Source organism: Cynara cardunculus, unplaced genomic scaffold (genome assembly GCF_001531365.2).
Source record: "Cynara cardunculus var. scolymus isolate 2C unplaced genomic scaffold, CcrdV1 Un_Scaffold_1939, whole genome shotgun sequence".
In the NCBI taxonomy this organism is placed as follows: domain Eukaryota; kingdom Viridiplantae; phylum Streptophyta; class Magnoliopsida; order Asterales; family Asteraceae; genus Cynara; species Cynara cardunculus.
Genome location: NW_020200923.1, coordinates 38,365 through 55,063, shown reverse-complemented (window position 1 = coordinate 55,063; position 16,699 = coordinate 38,365). Strand labels below are relative to the sequence as shown.

The window sequence follows — 16,699 nt, the reverse complement described above, 5'->3', positions numbered from 1 at the left end:
TTTTCACTAAACCACAAGGACGAAATTTGTAATTTACTAAAAGTTCATTTATAAAAAATTGGTCATATACTAAAATCTAAAAAAATGGTAATTAAGAGGCCGTTCACCTAAACACTTAGTCGGTAAGCACTTATCGGTAAAATTCAACACAATTGTTTACTTACAGGGTAAGATTTTATTCACTAAAACGCATTGTATGCAACAATTTATCCCGGTAAGCGCTAACCATGGTAAAAATCCTCATCCTCACTTATCGGGTAAGACTCTCGATTTTTGTCTTCGCTCTTACCGGGTAAGATTTTTAGTCTTTGTCATATTCATCCGGTAAAGTAAAGTGACTTAGTAAGTGCTTACTAAGCGTTTGGTAAACGACACCTAATACAACTTTTAAAAAAAGTGAAAGATAACAATCAATTAAACAAACAAATACAATGGAAAAGGAAGTGATCGGGCGATGACAACCAGGAGGTGGGCGACAACCCCCACCTCCATAGCCACAACATGGAGGAACAACTCCTTAATCAATGGTTCAAACTTCACCAAATATTAAATCTTAACCCTGGTCTATAAACCTAATAGGCTAAAAGTCAAACAATATGGTCTTCAAATATTTAGCTTAACCCCTAAATTTTTTAAAAAATAAACAAAATAATTATTAAAACAAACAAGATATAGCATAATGTTAAAATGTTAATCTAACCTTACAACCTCACCAAAGGGTCATTGACAACATTACTCAGGTTACCGAAAAAGCTCGGGTGGTTAGAACCATGGAGGTCAAGGGTTCAAACCTCACCGAATGCGATGAGTGTGCATGAGCATTTGCCGTATATAAATACTGCTACAACTGCAAATACAAACTCAAGTCTCTTTGCGTATGGGTGAATAGGAGAGGTTAACCGATGCTGCAAACTGGCATATGTCGGTTCTCTTCCCTTGTTTTGTACTCCTCAAAATCGAAACCTGCAAAAGTTTTCGTCAAGTAATTTATTAAAACATCAGATGATAATGATATAACTGATATGAGTGTGAAGTATAAGTATTTGGTTGATAAATCTTTTGATTCGAGTATGTAACTAAAAATATGTGAAAGTACGGTAACGCCCTCATCAATTTACCCGATATTTAAAGTTTCGTACCTTTGGCTGTTCCATGGAGTTGCTGAAAAAACCTATTCCAAAAGACAAGGTAGTGAAGCCAGCAGCAATCTCAACAGCTTTCAGCTGTGGTGATGATCCAGGACCCTGATTAAATAAATTCGAAATCATCCTTTAAGCTTCAAATATCGAACCGTTAGTTGTAAAAATTTAATGGTGAATTCGATCATGTACTCACCAACGAAGGAGCATCGGCTTGCACAAGCAAAATTCCGGCACTTTTATCACTACCATTTCGATTACTATCTTCAATTACGGACTGTAGAACTTTTGAGCAGGCGGCTCCTGGACCATCCTGTGATCTGAAATGAGAGTTTACACGATAATATGGTACGCGGATTTGATTCTAGCATATGACCTCCATTTCATATAAAATAGGGAAAATTGCATGAAATACTTTCAAAACCTTCATTTTGATACCTCAGATGTGACATCTCAAACATTTGGGTACCTGGTTTACATCTTAACATACGACTCCTATTTTGTGCAACAAATTTTGGTCTAGATGGTTGAGATTCACATCTGAGATGCCAAAATGAGGTTTGAAAGTACGTTATACAAATACGAGTCGTACCAAATTACATTGCATTTTCATGTAATTTTCCCTATAAAAAAGACCACGTTGGATGTCTAACCCGATACCAGTGCACTGTGCTCCCGTTCACATTTTGACAATTTTCATTATATCTTGTTATAATATATCTAATGTGGTTATCAGTTTTCTGGCATAAAGTTCACAATGTCTGCAATTTAAAGTTGAAAACTAGTTTGTTTTATTTGAAGTCGGTCAATATGTATATCTTCTATCCAAACTAGAAGTAAACTCGGAATTTGTTTAACACAAGTTTCAGAAAATTGGTTATGGCAGGTGATCCTAATCTTTAAGAAATAGAACATATAATGCTGAAAAGAGTACAACTAGCAAGAATATGAGATTGCTGTTTTACTAAAGAAACTAATATCTGGAAGATGAAAGTGTAACTGTGTAAATCATACAGTGATGGAGATGTGCAACATTCCTGAGCAGCAAAACCTTTCATTAGGCATTCTCCAGCACCGCTAACACAACAACCAACTATTGAAGGAGCACCAAATGGACCTTTTGAAGACGCCCAACAACCACAACCATATGTTGCTGCTAATCCCACACGCCCACTGACCTAATTTAAAATTGATGAAAAAGTTGTCAACATATAAATGGGATAGATATCAGCATACAAATAAATGTGAAAAGATCGGAGGAGTTAGAGGAAGGGGGTTAACTCGTAAGGTTAGTGAGCCGGTGAGTCTCGGGTTAGATGAGGGGTGTGTACGTTATTCCTATGATGGTTAGGTTCTCTTGTACCTCATTCTGTTTGTTGTTTGCCTGTCTATGTGTGTGTTGTTGCTTACTCACAACACATTTTCACATTTTAGCACCGTCTTTCTTATTTTCAAGTTGTTCTTATGTTCTTTCTCAGCATTTTTACGAACAAGTTTTATCTTTTCTTTTCGCACGTTTTGCACAAGCAGGGGTCTTCACAAACCGCTCTACTATTTGAGGTAGATGTCAAGTCTACGTACATCCCATGGACCCCGCCTCCGGGTGGGATATACTGGGATTGTTTAGTTTGGTTATATAAATAAATAGACATATGAAGCAAAATAAGGATTTTGCATCCTGGCAGTGAGAACAATGGATGACTAGGTTGTGTGGACATTGGGGAATTGCAAACTATTACCTTTAATGCGATGCCACCACTAGAAGCTCCGGATGCTATATTTCCTTCCTTATCAATACATATAACTCCTACAGTATCCATGATGCTGTCTTCATCCGGTGCAGGTCGAATAGCATCCTTACTACCAGCCACACTTTGATTTGAATTGTCTGATTGTGGTTCAAACATAAAATCATTAAAACCTTAATTCGACAACATGTACCGAACTTCAATAATAGTATTGAAATTTTGAAATACAGCCGACAGGTGAAATAACCAATTGACTACTTTTTTATTCATCAAGATATGTTCAGAAATAATCTATTGACCATTTTCTTGAGTTCAGTATATTCAACAAGCTCTCGCGGTTCTTAATACACAACATAACTAGAGTGTAGAGCCCAACATCAGTTCAATTTTGCGTCTAATGCCCATCAACTTGAACCATAAAGAAGCCATAGAAGATGAAATTATAAGAGTATGTTGGTTGCCATGTAACTTATCCGCTGTCCAAAGCTGATTCCTTCAAATTAAGAGTCACTTTTACTTGTGATCTACCTCTTTAAAGCATGCCGGTTTCAATTTCGAAACTTTAACTAGTTCGGATGAAGACTTTGGTTCAATTGAGATGATTTAAATTAAGATACTTGAAAAAGAAGTATCTTTGACTATGCATACCTGATGCATTATCAATCTGTTGAGGACTAGATGATGATTCTGCCGAAGAAATTCTAGCTTTGGCATCATCAAGCATCGCCTTATAAGTTCTCCATTGTTCTCTTGCCTTTGTTGTCACAAGCCACTATCCCCAGAGGATGCACCAGAGTTTAGTGCATAAGCAGAAATAATTGTGATCACAGATATTTAGGCCATCGAATGTAAAGAAGAAAAACTAAAACTGGGAACCCTAGAAAAATTTATTATATTATCAAATGGAGCCTGGGCGAGGCTACCTCATTGGCCTCTTCAATGGATTCGAAGAAATTAACTCCCTTGGACTTTGCCCAAGTACGTGCACCTTCACCAGCCAAAAACCTGAATGAATATTAAAAAAAGAAAAAAAAGAACTGCTTTAAGTAAAATGTGCCTATGTATGAAATAGATGTTCAGTTTTTTTACACACAATCGCAGAGATAATGGAATTCAGTTTTATACCCACAAAAAGAAGTTGGATTTCACTGTCTACCAAATATTGCATATATCGATGATTTTGAAACTTTGTCATACAAGTAACCAGATCATGAGCTTGTATAGAGGAGGGATGCAAAGCAGTACAAAATGGCTAAAACAACTCAAAATGCCTCTTTGTTCAAATATAAGTAGTAAGCATACAAACTAATTGAACCTGAAACCATTTCAAGATGCTCCTTTTCCAACAATGCATTTGCAACATTAGGCAAGCACAACACAGCTGTTTTCTACAGCTTTTGGCATAAATTTGGAAGGCCAAAACATGGAGAAATACTCATGCCAGCAAACATAATCAATAAAAAGAACATAAACTATAAATTCCATGAAACAGTCAGTAGGGGGGGCCAAGATGAAAGTGTCCATAGGTTCTCCTCCCCAAGAATCTTAGCTTCCCTCCCTCCGAATAAGTGTCAATAAGATATTATACACCGCCTCCATCTCAAACAGAGTGCAGTTTCCATTTTGGGTTGTCCCAAAAAGAAATGCAACATTACCTTTGCTTAGTAAGATTTCAAGTATTACAAGATATTGATTTTGGTCTACAAGTTTTCTCAATTTTGTCTTATCAAGAGGAATTTCAGATATTTGATCATTAGCCAGATGCTCTCATTGAACTACATGCCAAGTCAAACAGGGGTGTTCAAGAAAATCGAACCCAAAACACCACACTGATTTTTTAATTAAGCTAGCCAAGTTATTAATCATAACCTAGTTAGCCAAATTGGAAAATATGGCATTTCAGTTCGGTTTAGGTTCACGATTTTTGAGTCGGACTTAACAGAAAAAACAAAATATTGAAACATTTTAGGCCCAATAGCATAGACAACTAAAACAGGTTTTGAGGACAGAGTTAGGGTAGCGCCTATCACGGGCAAAATGAGAGGGAAGATTACGGTGTTTTGGGCACGTTAAGAGGGGCAAATGATGGCTCCAATGAGGAGGGTGGAGAGCATAACAGTTGAGGGGGCGAGGAGGAGGGGCAGGCCGAGGAGGACGTGGATGAGCAGCTGAGAATGGATATGGTGACTTTAGACCTTTCCGGGGACATGATCTCTGATAGTTCTTGTAAACATAGGACTAGGGTAGTAGATTTTTATAGGGATGTAGTTGGTGGGAGGGGTATGACTAGGGTAGCAAATATCTATAGGGACAAGTGGTGAGGGACATGACTATGATGGCAGATTTTTTATAGGGATTAGTAGTTGAGCGGCGGGGTAGGACTAGGGTAGCAGGTTTCTATAAGGACTACCTGTTGTGGGGAGGGGTAAGACTACGGTAGCATATTTTTATAGGGAGTAGTAGTTGTTCGAAGGCGTAGATCCAGGGTGACAGTTTTGCGAAGTTTGGTGTTTTAGTTTTTTCCTTGTATATGGTCTTGCTGCTGTTACCGTCTACTGTCCTTGTTGCCTATTTGGACGCGCTCTTTTCCTAGTATTTTTCTCCTGTGTCTTGTGCTCTCAGTGTCTTCACAAAATCCTCACAACCTTCAAAAGATCTTTTTGACAAATCTTGCCTCTTCAAAACCTTTTCGCACATGGAGGGCCTTCACGGAAACAACACTACCACTTGGGGTAGATAAAATGTCTCCGTACATCTTAGCTTACTTACTTTCGAGCGTGATACATAGGGTATATTTGCTTTGGTTTGGTTTATCATAGCCAACTAGCCCAGTAGAAGAGCTTGATCTTTTAGGCCGATTAGCAATGCGGCCAAAGCCCACTAGTCCACTACACAATTAGCTAGAGATTTATTGTTTCTGCGGTCAAATTAACGCAAAATTGCAAATTACTCAAAACAATATTATGCTTTTTGTGTTCTTCTGTTGGTAACTGCTGAGTATCAATCGCCGAATAGTCACTTGCGGCATTGCTAGTTGCTACTTTGCATACACGATGTTATTTTAAGACCAACTTTCTTTACCCCACCCCCAGCTTGAAGTAATTTTCCCTCCCTAAACATCTTATTGGTACTTTGCTAGACTATTAGCAATCCAACGAATGTCTTGTAATTTTCTCCTTAGCTCCCTCATTTATGGACTTCTGAATTTTGCTTGGTGAGTCGGCATGGAGGTTACAATTGGAATTTGGACATGTACTCATTTATTAAAAGCAGTTAATAGGTTTAACCAGATAATCGGACCAAAAAATGAATTATCAGTTAATATGTTTTTCCAATTTAGGTCCGGTTCAAGAAAATGTCAAAACTGATTTATTTGGTTAACATGAAGACCTTCATTTATGGTTAGGTTAACCTACCATGAATTGTCAAGCATTACAATTTATTGGGACATGGGGAGTATGCAATTAAGAAACAAATACATTACCAGGCAGTCAGGCACTATTATAACCATTTAAAACACTATATTAGTCAATATGAAATAGATCAGGTCTCAATCTTATAAGAAATAAACACTCCTTTTTGTCCCGCATTTTTTATATGTACCTCACAATTTTTGGGGCCTTACCATGTTTGGCTTCTATTGCATCAAGAAATAGGATACTACCTTACACAAATACACTACAAATTCAACAGATAAGATTTCACGAGGGAAGCATCGGCAAATGATGTGAACTAGAATATATGGTTTTGATAAAAGAGAAAGAGAAAACAGGAAGCAGTTAATAGTATGCACTCAATTCTGCATTCACCCTCAGTCCTATAAAAGAGATTTAAAAAAACTACAACAGGTGGGTAATGACACAATAAAGAAATTAGCTTATCTTGTATAGCTTAAAGGAAAAAGTGCAATGTAAGTTTACATGGGAGGAATTCGACCCAGCAGAGATGAACCCAACATCTGCTCCTTGACCAGCATAGCCGCAATCTTAATAGCATTTTTTACACCTGGTAATCATTTGCTTCAAAGAAAGGTAGATAACTTATGAGAAGAAAGGTAGATAATTTATGAGAAGAAAGGCCCCAGTAAAAGCAAACCAAAGAAATAGAGGAAATGGAAGTCTTCAGAAAGACATCCATAAACCCTTCTATGGATATACCTGGCACTGCTCCAATAGCCCCAAATACTCCAGATTTGCCATCCATGACACTTGCATCACATTCAACATGACCATCCTCTGTCAAATTTGATCCTTTCCCAGCGTTTGTGCATGGATCATTCTGCAGCTCAACAATCAAGATATGAGTTTTACAGGATTTCAAAGATTGTTGCAACACAAACAAAACCATTGTAAAGTTTCAAATGAGATAGAAAGATCAAGTTAAAACTGTTTATCTATGAATGAGCTATAAGTATCAATAAAACACTATTCACACTAACCCATGAGAGTCTGTAAGAGAATTCTGCATAATTCTATAGAGTGCGAGTATCTACTAGCATCTACAATACTACTTTTTCAATGTTGGCACTTCTGTTATGTAAATGAGCTTATATTCGCTTTTCCTCTGTTTCCTTCCCTCTTACATAACATCATAAGCAGACAGAATCACTGGAGAGGATGATGGAATCTGGAAATAGTAAAATAGAAATTTGATGATTTAAAAATAGAAATTAATGAGCTATTCACAAACTATTGAATGCACACACATACAACTAAAACAGATGCAGAAACCACATAATTCAGCTAGAAAGAAGAAGACTGATCATATAGATACGCAAACTCTAGAAAGAATCAACCCCCCACCCCTAAGTACGAACTGAACCAGACATTCAAATACACATTCTGAAAAGGCGAAAACAGCCATACCTCCAAGGTCTCAATGGCTGCTGACACAGCATCGACACATCTGCCAGAGCCCTATAACACAGCAAACGTACAGAAATCATAAACAGATACTCAGCTGGAAAATCATCTTTAAAATAGAGTTATCTGCAGCTGCTTCAACCATTCTAGGTAACCATCAAATCATCAAGTCTAATTCTCTCTTCCATCAAGTAATAAGCTTGATGATCACATATACTCTCTTCCTTCCATAAACAAGTGTGATTGGTCATACCTAATACTCTTCAGAACCAAAAATGACCAAATTCATTGTAAACCTAGAAAAATTATTACAATAGTCATAGAGGCTAATCAAGTCAGAACTCATCCTCGAAAAACTTAAAACCATATGAATTTTAAAATTGAAAAATAACTATAAATTCATAACTCGGCAGCTATAATTCGTGAATAAACCCCACTAAATACTAATAAAGCCTACATATCAACAAGAAAATCAAGCAGATGCAAAAAATATAGATAGTCTATCTCGAGATATGTACATAGAGAGAGAAAGAGAGAGGAGAGAGAGAGAGAGAGAGAGAGGAGAGAGACCGTTCGGAGAACAGATGCAGCGGCGAGGCAGGCAGTTTTCATAGCAGATCGGAGAGCCTTCTCGTTAATCGGAGAGTGGTAACCAGCGCCGACGTGGACGGCTACGAAGAATCTCCGGTTGATATGATAAGAGACTTCACCGCCCATCAGTTTTCCGGTTAGAAAGTATGTCCGTGGTCGTGAAATGGACTCCGATGATAGGAAACTACATGAACGACAAGTGTTCGTTTTGCCCCCTCATTATCTCAATATCTACCAATACCGCCCCTAAATATAAGTATTGACTATTTCAGGACATTACTTTTAATTTTTGCAAATTCGACACCTAAAGATAAACCATGTAACATGTTGTCTCTAACTCTCTATTCATTTACCTTTTTTAAATTCAATAAATTGCATTAAATAAAATCAACTTTTTTTCATATTTGGAAAACCTAAGATTGAGGGGCCGTTTACCAAACACTTACCTACTAAGTGCTTACCGGTAAAATTTACTACTATTATTTACTTACCGGATAAGATTTTAGTTCACCAAAACGACATCGTATGCAACAATTTACCCAGTAAGCGACCGTAGTAAGAGTCGTCACCCTCATATACCGGGTAAGACTTTTGGTATTTGTCTCGCTCTTATCGTGTAAGATTCTTGGTCTTTACTATCTTCATTCGGTGAGGTAATGTGACTTGGTAAGGACTTATCTGGGTAAGCATTTGGTAAACGGTCTTTCGGCCTTCTATTTTTGAAAAACTTCTCCTTTTAGGACCAAATTTTAAAACTTTTTTATTTTTAATAATCAAAATATAACCAAATTTACTTCAGTGTAACTTATCTTTTTAAAAAACACCCAATGCAATGATCCCTTAAATGATTATTTGTAGTGGTGGTCCTTCACTTTTCATTTTTATAACACCTATAATTATCGAGTTAACACTGTTAAATAAGGTCCGTTAAGTTAAGACATGTAACTTTTACATGAGAGCAAGTTAGTCATTTTACCTCTCTTTTTTTTAAAACACTTAATATTAAATCTTATATATAAATTTAAATCTTGACGAAATTAAACAGATGTTAACTTAAGGGGCCATCAGCGTTATGCAAAATTATTCGAATGCCTGTACATAAAACAAAACATGTGATTCTTGATTTATCATAGAACGGGTCAAAATTTCAAAAACCAACCTCATTTTGCTCCGTTAATATCGGATTATTTGGGTCAAAATTAGAAGGATCTCCAATCAGGTGTCGTTATTTCATCGATTCAATCCAAATATGGTCTCTAAATCGTTGCAGAAGAATAGAATAGAAAATTAAGATGAAATATATTGTGAATGCAAACTAGCAACTTTTTTTTCCTTTAATTCTCAATTTGAAAACCCACTTTTGTTGGGTACTTTTTTTCTCTTGTTAACATTTATATATATACATTTTTATTTCTTAAAAATTGAGAACAAAATAAGAAGGAAAAAACGATGTCTTTCACAGGAACCTTGGATAAATGCAAAGCTTGTGATAAGACTGTTTATTTTGTTGATTTGTTAACTGCTGATGGCGTTACTTATCATAAAGCGTGCTTCAGATGCACCCATTGCAAAGGCACTCTTTCGGTTTGTTTCTTTAATCGTCTTTGTCTCCGTTTTTTTTTTCCGTTTCGATACTCGTTCTACGTTTGATGTTTTCGGTTTTCCGCATTTTTCCCTCGAAAAAACGTTTGATTTCGGTACCACGGAAATCCGGGATCATGTCGGAAGTCCATTTTGGGTGAGAAATGTTAATAAATGATCCAAAAATGACATTTTTAGATTTGTTGACTATCAAAAGTCAAACTTGATGTTTTCAAGATCCAAATTGGACACCTGTTGATTTGATAGTTTTGGTATACAAAACTTCCCAAGTAGTAATTTTCATGCTATTAATCTTTGTTGCCAAAATCTTGTAAAAAAGACAAAAAATTCATGTCCATTTTTATGTCAAAAAACAATCTATTTTGACCATCAAAAGTCAACCATCAACTTTTTGATGAATTATTTAAGAGTGATATCTAACATAGATTCAATTGCAGATGAGCAACTACTCCTCCATGGATGGAGTCCTTTACTGCAAGCCTCATTTTGAACAACTCTTCAAGGAATCTGGTAATTTCAGCAAGAATTTCCATCAAACATGTAAGATTTCTCAAACTATATAATATATATATATATATATATATATATATATATATACATGGGTTGGTTCAAATAAGAAGGCTAAATATCGTGAGAAGGTAAGAAAGGAACATTCATATGTGAAACAATAGAAAAAATTCAGCTGAATAGTGAGATGCATATGTGAATCCATAAGAATAATCTATAATGGTTGTCCACGTATGCATCTTCAAATGAATTTTTCCAGATTTTTTAATGATTTGCCGATTCGCATATGAACCTCTCTTTCTTATGATGTTTAGCCTTTTCTTATTTGAGTCTTCCACTACATACATATATACATATACATACGTATATGTATATGTGTTTGGAAGTTGTGTTATTTGTATTCGTTTAATTGTATTCCGAGTGTCTTTTTCAAGTTTGTATCTCGTTTTTGCAGCAAAACCAGATAAAGAAAGCGGGGTACGTTGATCACATAATTTTGTTAGTTTTCTTTCGAAAAATAGATTTAGGGGTTGTTTACCTAAATGTTTACCCGGCAAGCGCTTACCATTAGGAGTCAACACTATAACTTATTTTATTGGGTAAGGTTGTAGTACATCAAAACGTATTACATGCAACAGTTTCCTTGGTAAGCGCTTACCCGGGTAAGAGTCATCACCCTCACTTACCGGGTAAGACTCTTGGCCTTGCCATGTTCATCCGGTAAGAAAAATTACCCGGTAAGTACTTACCGGATAAGCGTTTAGTAAACGACCCCTTAATTCTTCTACCATATATCTTATTATGATTAAATTGAATATTTGGAAAATTGCAGTCAAAAGCTCCAAGCAAACTCTCATCTATGTTCTCTGGTACCCAAGACAAATGTAGACAATGTAACAAGACTGTTTACCCCCTCGAAAAGGTTCGTACTTATTCTCTGTTTACTGTTAAAGTCCCACATCAGCCAAATGTTGATAATTTGCCTTCAATAAACGCTGAAACCTCCATTCTCTACTTAATAGCTCTTTTGGAGAATAATCTATTAGGTTTTACATATTTTGATATGGTATCAATCGTAAAAGTCAATTACAAAGGTGGTGCTTGATTGGTTTGATCTAGGCTCCAAAGGTCAAAAGTACCTGGAGGTCTCAGGTTAAAATCCAAAGAGGAATAAAAATCCCCTTGTGGCCACGGAGGTTCAAATGTGATGACTCCGGGCTATAAGGTGGTCGCCATGGAATTAGTTGGCACGCATAGCGGGTTGGATATCCAGGTTAATAAAAAAAAAAAAGTCAATGTCTACCACTCTAGCCTCAGTCAGTCTCGGAAAATATATGCTCTGTTGGAGGGTGTCGTAAAGTTCCTCCAATAAAAATTATAGCACAAAATAAGTAAAAGACGGATTTACCCCTCTTGAGTCCCATGTCTATTAGAGATAGAGAGTGATCCAAATGGGTTTCTTACGTCTACCACATCCATGGACTCAACACGCTATTTCACCTCCGTTTGAGGGGCGTGTTGGTCATTTAGATACGGACCATCAAACCTGTGTATCCTAACTACGCCTTATTCCTAATCGTAAATGAAATGTTTTTTGGAGCATATTTATAGGTGACGATGGAAGGTGAACCGTACCACAAATCATGCTTCAAATGTGCCCATGGAGGCTGCCCTCTTACACACTCATCATATGCTGCCCTAGATGGTGTTCTTTACTGCAAGCATCATTTTGCTCAACTCTTCATGGAGAAAGGAAATTACACTCATGTCCTCGAGGCTGCAAATAGAAAGAGCAACGCGAAGCCCGAGGATGCACCCGAGACCGCTGGGGATCCGGAGGAAGGAGGAGGAGGAGGAGGAGACGAAGGAGCGGAGGATGACGGCCACCCCGAACCACCGCCGGAGGAGGAGAAACCACCAGAAGAGGACTAGTCCTAAACATATATACATACATTCAAATACTTGATACATACACATACATACATACATGACATGCCTTGGTTTCTTTGTTAATGTAATTTTTTTTCAAGACCCCTTTTTTTTTTGTTGACCATTGAAATTATCAGTATTCAATGGTTTGACTTTGGAAATTACTTTTTTTTATATTTTAAGTTGATGATTTATAATATGTAACCTTCTAAGATTCAAATATAAAAATCAAGGAATTATCTTGAGGATATGTGTATTATATATGTATATTCAAATATTATAACGAGTCGATGTATAACAGGGACGTTCCAATCTTTTTTGGAGGTTATGTTATATCCAAAACTTTTGATTACATTGCATAAATTGGATGACAGATGGTATATGTTAAGAATAAAAATGGGTTAAACCTATAAACGATTAACAATCTGAAACTAAACCTAAACCATTACTGATTTGAACCTAAAACCAATAAGTAATGGTTTGAACCTAAATAATTTCGGCTATAGTTTTACGTAGGTCGATAAAAAGATGTTAAACACATGTAAATTTGGGCCCCAAAATTTCGGAGTCCCTGTTTAAAATCTTACATTTAACATGCTAATGGACGGCTCTGTGCATAAAACCTCTATAACAGATTTTATATGTACGTGTATGATGTTGAGTTTGATTCCCGCAATACAATTGAAGTTTAAATCATTTTGAACCGACGAGGTATATATCTATACTACTATATCATAAAGCATTTGACAAAAACTTTTAAAAACTATTTTTTATGCATGAAGTACTGTATATTGATGCATCTTACTTAAAATTCAAGATTACAAGTAAATTATGCATAAGTACAACTTATTAAAGCTCCATGTTTGAATTCGTTTAACTAATTGCGGATAAACATAATTGAATGGTGGATAAACATCACATTTTAAAATATAAAATCTAATATATAATTAGGATAATTATCGAGTTCTAACAAAATGATTAATTATTATTTTTATAAGAAAATAATATTATTAAACCAAATATAAATTACTTTGTTATTGAACCTAAACTAAATTATAATAAATAAATTGAATTAAAAAGTTACACAAAAAATAAGAAATTTTAAATAGTTAATTTGATATTAATATCGATATATTTTTGTCAAAATTTTATAATATCTTCAAATTTATATTTTATTGAAAAATAAAAACATCATCGTTTTTTCAAAATCACATAAGACCGTATTATAACATCAACTGAAATAAAAAATAAAATAAGTACCCTTCTAATACATATAAATGTATCTATTTGATAACGGGTTCAAGTAAAAACAGATAAATTATTAACATGAGTTAATAGAAATTAAGTTAACTCCCCAAACATTCTTTTGTCATTTCATATAATTTGATAAAGAACCAAAATGGCAATATATTCTTATATTATTGCAAAAACTATTATTAAGACAATGATATGAGGTTTTTTTTTTTTTTAATATTGAATACATAATTGAACGACCTTTAAATTGTTTGACTGCTTTTTTAGCTGGTCTTTTTAACTTTATATGTTAAACATGTTAGCAATAAAATGACCCAAGTGGCTTTTTTTACACATATGGGTCGAAATTGAACTCTTTATACGTATGTAAAAACGATCCTGGTAGCTAGAATGTCACAAGCCAATTAAGACCGAGTACAACAAGATTCGTCATTATTTCAAGTTCTTATTTTTCCAAAATTCATCTTCCCACATTTCCACTTGTTTTATCGTTCTTGTTCTGTTGTCTATAATAGCTTTAAGAGCCGAGGGATCGTAGGGTGGAGGCATATTACATGGGGTCGTATCTGTAGGGTACTCCACAAGCGAATCCACCATGAACTTCCTCCATTTTCCATCCGCAAGGCATGCCATCGACTCTGAACATAGCTCTACTGCATTTGGAGGGATGGTAGGTTTGAACTTCAAGAGCTTGGCGTATTTGGTCAGTAGATGTAACATGTAGTCATAAACGTATTCCATCTTCACATATTCTTGAATGAACCGGCTTGATGCGTCGCCAATCTCTTGTGCCTAGTGGGGGTTCATGAAATCAACGCATAGTTAAAAGAAGGCTATTGTAAATTAAGGTAATCTTTGACAACTATAAGCTAGCTTATTTTCATGTTTATTAGAAAGTCGTGCTTGTTAAGGCATAAACTAACTTTTTGAAAAGCTATCTCAGATGGCTTATTGAACTTTTTTTTACTTTTTTCGTAATTATACTCCCCATATTCCCTTTTTATGTCGTTTTACATCGTCAGATAATATATAAGGTATTTTTTTTTATCAAATATGACTAATTTATCAGCTAGTTTGTCAAACTTTGATCAGATATGTATAGGTTGTAGTACGAAAGGGCCCTACTCCATTTTTATTTTGGTGGAAAAGAGAAAACTACCCTTAACAAAAATTACACATTCTTGAGATCAAAAATACGTCTAGAATGTAATTTACCTTGGAAGTGTGATTGTTGCCCCACTCGACGGCAAATTTAAGAGATTTACATTTGTCGGTTTCTCGAATAGGCCAAAAATGCTCGAGTGGTGACATCCCTCTTATGAAGAAAGTGTAGAAATGTGGGGTTATATATAACGTTGGCGAATCACACGCCAATATGTATTTCTCACTCACCGACCATGCCCATCCTTCTACGTATATCTTATACCTGTAAGTACATTGGTCTTCAACATTCGAATTCTTATATCTTTGTGCTGATTCATTTTCCCAGTTCTGTTACATCAAATTACCATTTATTAAACCAATCAAAATAATATATTAGAAAATTGCAACTCATTTTAAGTAAGGTTCAAAATTCGAAAACATTGTATCGTATACAATGTACAATTACCTGAGAAAATAAACGGGTAGCCCAGTCAACATGAGGAGTGTGGTTACATTTGAGAAGGTCGGCCCTAACGGGGGCCACATTAGGGTTACCCTTCCAATATGCGTAGGGTACCCTCTCCTTCCATTTCACTCTCTTGTTTCCTTCTTTAATATCCTTCAACGCAACTTCCCATGGCTTTTGATTTGTCTCAGGCCTGTTGTAAAACAATAAAACCATTCATTTATTCATAAGCATGTTCTTCATTTGTTTATGGATTTAATTTTTTATAAGATTAGGGGTGTCCGAGATCTGGTCTGGACATAACTGACCTTCTTTTCAGCAAACCAAATCAAAAGTGCGGTTTAAAATATGTTCTAAGTCGTGTCAATTTGGCATCATGCGACCAAAAATCGGTCAAGGTGGACTACAAAAATATATGTATGAGCATGAGACATTCGATATTGCAATTGAAAGTCATTCGATAAAACTGTGCTATCGTGCTAATATAAATGGTGTAAAAGTCCATAATGTAATCTAATATGATAAAATAATGAATGAACTAAACTACATCGTTGTGTTCTTGAAAAGAAAAGAAAGGGAAGTAAATGGATTTTTTAGTTGTATTTATGAGGTGCTTACACGAATTCAGATATATAACTTTAATAAGTTGTACTTACGTACAATCTACTTGTAACATTGGGTTTTAAGTAAAATGCATTAACAAACAGTATTTTATGCATAAAAAGTGATTTTTAAGAGTTTTTACCAAATATTTTATAATATAGTATAGATACTCTTATTTATTTTACAACAGCTCTTAATTGTAAAAAAAAAGAAAAGTACAATAAAAACCAATGGACTTTCTTGTTTGGAATGATTAAGTCCTTAGACTTTTTTTTGGAATAAATAAGTCCTTGAACATTCCAAAACATGTTAAATAAGCCCTTGAACAATTTTTTGGAACAAATAAGTCCTTGGACATTCCAAAATATGTTAAATAAGTCCTTGGACAATTTTTGGAACAAATAAGTCCTTGGACATTTCAAAAAATGTTAAATAAGTCCTTGGACAATTTTTGGAACAAATAAGTCTTTGGACATTCCAAAAAATGTTAAATAAGTCATTGGACAATTTTTGGAACAAATAAGTCCTTGAACAATCCAAAACATGTTAAATAACTCCTTGAACTTTTATAAAACATGTTGGATACATTCTTATGACTTGTATAATTAGTTAAAGTGGTAAAATAGTGAGAAAAAAAATCCGGAAAAAACCCCAATGAACATTCATATTTTGAACGATAAAATGGTAAAATAGTGAAAAAAAATCCGGAAATATATTTTGTCAGTGATTTTTTAAACTAAAAAAAAATAAAAAAATAAAAAAATATATTAATCTTTTTAAATCTTTTTTTAATTTAAAAAATCACATACATGATATATATATATATATTTTTTTTTAATTAAAATAAATTTAATA

The 16,699-nt window shown here is 34.9% G+C and overlaps 3 protein-coding genes across 3 annotated transcripts in view; 1 reads left to right on the top strand and 2 right to left on the bottom strand.

The window, feature by feature from the left end:
- Positions 1-469: 469 nt before the first annotated feature.
- Positions 470-8,490, bottom strand: LOC112502799 (putative threonine aspartase). Its single transcript, XM_025106807.1, has 11 exons — positions 8,320-8,490; positions 7,753-7,803; positions 7,045-7,165; positions 6,808-6,892; positions 3,811-3,892; positions 3,536-3,659; positions 2,879-3,027; positions 2,154-2,317; positions 1,336-1,459; positions 1,140-1,244; positions 470-963 (listed from the first exon to the last, which is right to left on the bottom strand). Exons 1-11 carry the CDS (start codon positions 8,464-8,466, stop codon positions 862-864), a joined length of 1,254 nt encoding a protein of 417 aa, XP_024962575.1. The 5' UTR covers positions 8,467-8,490; the 3' UTR covers positions 470-861.
- A 1,299-nt stretch (positions 8,491-9,789) lies between these two features.
- Positions 9,790-12,381, top strand: LOC112502796 (LIM domain-containing protein PLIM2b-like). Its single transcript, XM_025106803.1, has 5 exons — positions 9,790-9,924; positions 10,380-10,486; positions 10,899-10,926; positions 11,282-11,371; positions 12,061-12,381. The coding sequence occupies exons 1-5, from the start codon at positions 9,790-9,792 to the stop codon at positions 12,379-12,381; spliced, it is 681 nt and encodes a 226-aa protein (XP_024962571.1).
- Positions 12,382-14,008: 1,627 nt separating this feature from the next.
- Positions 14,009-16,699, bottom strand: part of LOC112502795 (O-glucosyltransferase rumi homolog) — a 5,175-nt gene continuing 2,484 nt past the window's right edge. Inside the window, exons 2-4 of the mRNA XM_025106802.1 lie at positions 15,242-15,434; positions 14,848-15,123; positions 14,009-14,424 (exon numbers count right to left, since the gene is read on the bottom strand). Coding sequence (XP_024962570.1) covers positions 14,065-14,424; positions 14,848-15,123; positions 15,242-15,434 — 829 coding nt within the window. The 3' untranslated portion in view covers positions 14,009-14,064. The remainder of the gene's footprint in view (positions 14,425-14,847; positions 15,124-15,241; positions 15,435-16,699) is intronic.